Source organism: Octopus bimaculoides, chromosome 13, assembly GCF_001194135.2.
Source record: "Octopus bimaculoides isolate UCB-OBI-ISO-001 chromosome 13, ASM119413v2, whole genome shotgun sequence".
NCBI lineage: Eukaryota > Metazoa > Mollusca > Cephalopoda > Octopoda > Octopodidae > Octopus > Octopus bimaculoides.
Window position 1 is genome coordinate 1,494,052 of NC_068993.1, and position 7,355 is coordinate 1,501,406.

General features: G+C 34.3%; 2 protein-coding genes across 2 annotated transcripts in view; one reads left to right on the forward strand and one right to left on the reverse strand.

Moving 5' to 3' along the window:
- Nucleotides 1-3,281, forward strand: part of LOC106868064 (dimethyladenosine transferase 1, mitochondrial) — a 4,754-nt gene extending 1,473 nt beyond the window's left edge. Inside the window, exons 2-4 of the mRNA XM_014913175.2 lie at nucleotides 618-969; nucleotides 1,991-2,144; nucleotides 2,524-3,281. Of these exons, the coding sequence (XP_014768661.1) occupies nucleotides 618-969; nucleotides 1,991-2,144; nucleotides 2,524-2,767 (750 nt within the window). The 3' untranslated portion in view covers nucleotides 2,768-3,281. The remainder of the gene's footprint in view (nucleotides 1-617; nucleotides 970-1,990; nucleotides 2,145-2,523) is intronic.
- A 1,067-nt stretch (nucleotides 3,282-4,348) lies between these two features.
- Nucleotides 4,349-7,355, reverse strand: part of LOC106868065 (F-box/LRR-repeat protein 12) — a 3,562-nt gene continuing 555 nt past the window's right edge. The window contains exons 2-3 of the mRNA XM_014913176.2: nucleotides 5,639-5,802; nucleotides 4,349-5,119 (exon numbers count right to left, since the gene is read on the reverse strand). Of these exons, the coding sequence (XP_014768662.1) occupies nucleotides 4,479-5,119; nucleotides 5,639-5,802 (805 nt within the window). The 3' untranslated portion in view covers nucleotides 4,349-4,478. The remainder of the gene's footprint in view (nucleotides 5,120-5,638; nucleotides 5,803-7,355) is intronic.

Consider the following 7,355-nt stretch of genomic DNA (forward strand, 5'->3'; position numbering starts at 1 on the left):
CCTTCGTCTAATCTGAACATGTATGGGCTCCTGGTTGGCCCTTTCCCACAGGTCGGTGTTTGGCACTCTGTCGAACCACTTCAGATGGGGGATCTGCCAGAGACATTTGTTGATGAAGGTCTGGATCTTCTTGTAGTTGCTGCAGGTGGCTCTCCATGTTTCAGAGCCATACAAAAGCACAGATTTTACGTTCGAACTAAATAGGCGAACGCGAAGAGGTTACATATTTACAATTGTGTTCGACAAAATGCTTTAACTTCTCACTAGATCTAATTTTTTAAAATTTTATTTACGGACGAAGTTTGACAGAAGTTGAAAAACTTGTGGCAAAAAACAAAAAAGAAAGAAATGTCAGGAGTCTGGTGGCTGTCAGCATCAACAGAAGTTGTAGAGTGAAGGTCATATTTGGATTAATTTTCCAAATTCTACATTTGAATTTACTTTATTTTCCTGCTGCAGATTCTCGTTTCGTTTGTTTTCATTTTTTGAATTATTATATATCTTTATACTTTCTTTTTACTTGTTTCAGTCGTTTAGAGAGAGAGAGAGCATTTATTATATAAAGTACTTATATAGCAGATGTGTGTGTATATGTATAATTTTTATTCTTATTTCAGATGTTGGCAAATGTTTATGAGAATATGGATATTATTCATGGAGATATTCTGAAATTTGACATGGGAAGACTATTTCCTGAGGAACTAAAAACTCCTTGGGCTTCAAAACCACCCCCAATTCATATCATTGGGAACCTTCCATTTAATGTATCTACTCCTCTGATTATAAGATGGTTGAGGGATATTTCCTACCAAAGAGGAGCTTGGTCTTATGGACGGACACGCCTCACGCTAACATTCCAGAAAGAAGTTGCTGAAAGAATGGTAGCGCTAATAGCAAGTGATGAACGTTGCCGACTCTCTATGATGTGTCAACATTTATGTAATGTCAAACTAAATTTTATTATTCCCGGTAAGGAAACCATTTTGTTTTATAACTATTGGACATTATTTGACAAATTGGTAGAATCAGTTGGGCAGTTTGGTCTGGAATTGGCAGAAATGTTAAAGCGTACAACAAAATGCCTTGTGATATTCATTCCCGCTTTAGACTATAGAACGATATACATGATTGTAAGGATATGAGTAATAGGGGAGTTGTACTCTTATCCCTAAATATTTTTAATCTTGTATAATGATCCTAAGGTAAGTATATCTATATATGTAACCAAAACTCTACACAACGTTTTGGATCAATCAAAAATTTTTTAAATTCCAGTTTTAATAAGAATGTTGTTTGTATTAAGCCCCATAATTCTGAAAAGCCACAACTAAATCCCTCCAATTCTCAGAAGTCACTGCCTCTATTTTTTTTCTGTCTCAATTTTTTAAACTTGTATTCACTTGCCCGTTCATTGTCGTGACAATATTGACACAGCAATTATAAATCTAAACAAATGAAAGGAATATCATTCATTTGTAGAGCAAGGGGAAGAAATTGATGTATTTCTTCTTTTCAACATTCGTTCATTCTATAACTTTCAATCTTTCTTAAAAGTTTATAAAACTGATGTTTTTATTTCTTCCTTTATCATATTTTACTATTTTATACGTTTCAATTTGTATTTAAAAGTTAGGAAAGTATACACTGGACAGTGTCATTCTATACACACACACACATGTATATATACACAAGACAAACTAAGAGAAAACCACCTGGTGGGTAGTGGTTTTTCCTGGTCAGATAATCTTCCAATAAGACCCAGATTTGATTCTAAGTTAAAGCCATTACATTGCAAATTGTCTTTTGAGAAGGCATGAACATCACAACACCATTTTCTTCCTCTGAAAAATAAATAATTGTGCCTAATCTATAACTGAAAAATATTTTCATTGACTTTAAATCATCCAAAACAAATTGATTTCTTCAATCTGTAATGTATTTGAAACATGATTAACAAAAATATATTTTTCTTCTTTCGTTATTTTTATAGGTAAAGTGTTTGTCCCTGCTCCAGAAGTTGATGTTGGAGTTGTCAGTTTTGTTCCTTTAATTGAACCAAAGATTAAGTTACCATTTGAACTGGTGGAGAAAGTGATGAGGCATGTCTTTCATCACAGGAATAAAAAATGTCGTTACGGTATCCGGTATGTAACACAGCTCCTCGTATATGTATGTGTGTGTGCATTGCCTAACCTTTGTGCTTCTCATAAAAACCACTCAGCTCGAGGTGTTGACATTGCTGTCATTTCTGCTGTCAATGGGTTGTACACTTGCTCTGCACCTTTGAAGACATGTGAAATAAGACATTCCTTACTTGACAAATAGGTAAAGGTTAGCAACAAGAAGAGCATCCAGCTGTAACACAATGCCTCAATGATATATCCATCTAACCCATGCTAGCATGGAGAAACGAACATAAAAATGAACACTGAATATGTATGCATGGTATGTGTCAGGGATGATCTGGGATTTCTGCTATTATTGTTACAAGGGAAATAAATCTTTTTTTTTTTTCATTTTCAGAACTCTCTTTCCTAAAGAACACTGGTACTTTGCTGACGAAATTCTAGAGAAGTCTGCCGTTAACCCAGTTTTACCATCATACAATTTATCCATGGAAGAATTAGATAAGATATGCCATGCCTACAACGATATCTGTAAAACTGTTCCTGGTATAATATCTTACGACTACAGAGCAGCACCAGTTGAACGAATCATGAAAGAACAAGAAATTACTTCACTTATACTGGCACAGGGCCATATTTGAAGGGGGATACCATCAGTGTTTGGTCTCTTGTATTTAATACTACCACAAATGGTGGATGGTTGGCGTTTTCCTAAAAATATCTGAAAGAAACTCTGGAGTATCTTTCTATCGCTGTCTTCAAGTTTGTCAGATTTCAGCCCAGTACTGCAATCTGTCGAAACGATCCATTTAAACAATGCTCTGACACAAAGAAAGACTCGACCCAGGTGACATGTCAGATCCTAACAGTTCATCCAAACTGTGATTGACAACATTAACAAGTTGTGGTGGTAGAAATGATTGTTCATTGAAGTAAAAGACCTCACAAATACTTCAGTATTAAATTTTGTTTCATTGTTCTGAGGTTAGCCCTGTCTTTCATCCCACCTATGGTCTATAAATAATAACAGTCATATACTGCTTGGAATTGGTCCAGTGAATTACACCAATTGAGGAATTGGTTTGGTGACCTTCTGCCAACTCAAGGAATCAATGTTGTTACCTTATTTTGTAGAATATATAATTTTTTTAAAGATATTGCCTTTTGTTTCTTCTTTGTTTCACTTCCATTTCTGAGATTGTGTTTTTCACAATTTTAGGGATTCTTGGAGATAAATGTTTACTGTAATTTCATGTTCAGTGAGAATTAAAATCCAACTTACTGCATTTTGGTGTTGATGTAGCTAAAGTAATCCACAACAGATCCCCCTAATTGAAAGTTAAAAGAGCCAGTGACAGGCATAGCTATGCAATTAGCAGCATAAAGCCATCATGTATGTGTTGTGTCCTTCATCAATGTGTGACTTAGCAGTTTGATAAGTAGAGATTAATAAAAATGTTCACCTGGCTGAAATAAGTGCTAGATTCATATGACTGGGCTAAAACCCTTGAAAATGATGCCTGACCATCGCCCACAGTCCAGTGCTAAAACCCAGTAAAAAACTTCTTGGTTTATTATGGATGACTAAAAGTGTGGGTTGAATGGATAGTATTGTATGTTAACTAGATTGATTAAAGAGAAACAAAGAAACATGCAAGTTAACAAAAAAAAATAACATTGTTAAATATTAGATTTTAGAGTAGAACACTAATTATAAGTAAATGAGAAAGAAAGCAGCAGGTGATTCTCGGGTGTAAAGGGTGAATGAAGGCTCTGAAATACTTGACATTTAAAACCAATGTCATCACTAATCTTCTGACTGGTTTGACTTGTGAGAGATTAAAGTTGAACATTTCACTTTATATTCCACCAATCATCACAAAGTTTATCAAGCTTCTACAAGGTTACTTACCTTACTAGAAATAGCAGCAAAATCTTCCTGCAAATTCCGATCCTACTTCTTAATAGCTAGCACATTCGATGATGTAGTCATAAATACACAGTATCTCAAAGACTGGATGGTCACAGTTAAAACATGTTTGATTATAGGGTCTGCCAGATGAAGCTTGACCTAGGGTTAAACAACAACAGTTACAAGCACTACTTGCATGCTTGACCCCTGTATTCTACGATTTATGTTCTTTTGTCCCCTCCACCTTGATATTGGTGACCCTTTCACAAGATTAAAACATGTTTCTGTATTATAAACTGCTTCAATTAAATGTCTGAGTATCTCATGGAAAATTTATTAAGAACATCTCTGAAGAAATATTTACAAGTTTATCAAATATTAAAAGAAAAAAAAATTAAATTTATTAGTTGGTGTCTCTGGAACGTTCTGTTATAAATACTTTAATCCAAGAATTCGGCAAGTTTTGATTGTCTATAAACCAAAACATCTTCCCGGCATTGGCTCAACAGTTCCAGTTCATGAGGATTCAATGTACAATAACTTACATTTATCCATTTCAAAGACTGTTTCTTCCGTAATAATTCTTCCAAACTTTTCCCACTCAACATCGTACAATGAGCAACATTTACATTTTGTAACATGAGTAAGGAATTAGCGATATAATAGATTCCACTGTCGGTACAACTGACCTTTGAAAACTCAAATGTTTCCAAATGTGTCAGGTTATCACACACCGTTTTCAGACCGTTATCTGTCACGCGATAACAATAATTAATGTAAAGTTTTTTTAAGAATCGGAAAGCTGAGATGTCTTTCATATCTAAATCATCCACTCGTGTTGTCATTGACAAATTCAATGTTTGAAGATTAGGAATTTGATTCTGAAGTCCACAAAACCAATTTGGTGTCCACATACAACTTTTAATTGTTAAATGAATTAATGAAGGCATTAACTTGTTACCATCAATATGATGTATATTAACTGATTTTAAACTCAAATTATTGAGATTGGGACATTTGTTACGCAAATCTTCCAGAACTTTGTTAGAAATAACTTTACAATTCCATTTGATGGGACGTCCTGCAAGAAAAAAAAACAAAGAACATCATTAAAATATCAAAACATCATTTTCCTCTACTGACAGTATCACAAGAGAATCTAGGAATGGTCCTATCTTTGAAAGAAATCTATAATTGAATTCAGGAATGGCATCTGGATGGAATACTGCCTCCAGAAATCTCATTCAACCAAAGTCAGCATGGGAAAAAAAATCTCATTCAACCAAAGTCAGCATGGGAAAAAAATATAGACATCAAAATGACGATGATATAATAATTTATCCAGGCACTGAGGAGGTTGCTTAACCCCAGCACACCTAAGATTAACCCTTTAACATTTAATCCAACCATTCTATTTTCCATGCTGGCATGGGTTAGACAGTTTGACAGGAGCTGTCCAGACTCCAATTGTCTGTTTTAGTTTGATTTCTACAGATGGATGCCCTTTCTAACACCAACCACTTTACAGAGTGTGCTGGGTGCTTTTTATGTGCCACCAGCAGGATTACAAAAATATATCAAATAAAAGTGACAAACTTACTAGAATTTCTTCGGAATCCTTGCAGTTTCAGGCATTGAAGTGAACTTTGAAAATGTGCTTTCATTAAGATTTTCAGAGCTTTTAAATCACAAGAATAACTTCTGATGTCAACTGTTCGCCACAAAACAGGGTCGTTAGCAATTTTCTTCCATCTTCTGCACACACTTCAATAAAAGAACAGAAAATAACTATAGGGAAATGTCTTTTACAGTTTATATTCTAGGATACATCAACAATCTACAAGTAACATTTTTACAAAAAAAAAAAAAATATGAATATCTTTGTTTATGTATTGTTGACAAGAAAACTGTTAGAGGAACCCTTAGCAAAGAACAAACTAGAAGCATTTGTCAGCCAGGTATATCTCTTGACAAGGTCCAACTTATGGTTTGTATGAACTTCCAGAAAATGTATGGTGTTAAATATAGTTTACATGAGTTCAATAAATATTTTAAAAAACATCTAGGCGACAGAAAGGTGTTCCAGCCATAAAACCCACAAATACAATGAAAGAAAATTGGCGATTTTCTCTGCTGTTGTGTTGAAGCAGTGAGACGCTGGGAGATCCATTTCAACGATGACAACCCATGGAAAAATAGACGTAAAATATTAATGATGTGTGATGACGACGAGTTAAAAAAAAAAACAACCTGTAATTAACCTTCCGTTCTTCTTTTAGTCCGTGGGCTATGCGAATCTATATGTATAAGTGTGTGTTTTACAAATAGAATAAAATATATATTCAAAGAGTTACCATCCTGAGATAAACTTCGTAATAAGCAACACAGATTCTAAACAGTTTGACATAATCATATTCACTCCATTTCTGACAACAAACATCAAAATATTTCCTATGGCAAATAAATTGGCCACGTAATAAGAATTTCTTCAGTAGTCGCCAAAGAAACTGTCCCCAACTCTGCTGAAAAAGATTTCTTTATTTGAAAGGGGAAGCCATATATGCCACAAATTCTCTAGACGTCGGAAGTGTCTGTTCAATGGAAGAAGCCAATACTGCCGTTTATTGAATTAACAATTATTTGCAACTTGGGCAGAAGGCCAGACATTTTTGTAAGAGGAGTTTGCTTAATTTAACTGATTCTATCTATTTTACTGACCCCACCACCCTCGCCCACAAAATGAAAGTAGTATCGACATTGCCAGGATTTGAACCCAAACTTGTAAAACGAACAACGTTACCAACAACATTCAAGCATGAACGGAAAATTTATCTGACGACGATAAATCTAATGCTGTAGTAATTACTTCACCACAACAAGTATATTTTAATAAATTAATTTTTAAAAAACCACCTTGACATTTGGCACAGAAACGGATCGACAGGAGTCACTTCCCGGTTACTCGACCTGCAAGAAATAGCAGTCAACAATCCCTCAAATCACAACAAACTATTTTAAATAAAATATAACCGATGGAACAGAGCGAGGGTCATTATTACAAAAGACGGATTCTGTGCAGTTTCTGAGAAATTCCGGCATTTAACTCGTAAATGAACGATTCATTAGTGACAGCTATATTAAATCCCAAAATACTGACCATATTCAAGAAGTTCCATCCTTATTAAATATATTTTTTTATATACAATTATATTTTATATTTAATAAACGTTTTGTTTTTAGATATTTAATGATGTTCGTGTTTAGTTATTATGGTTTCTGTTTGGATTTTATTTTGAGTTTACAGTTGTAATAGGAAG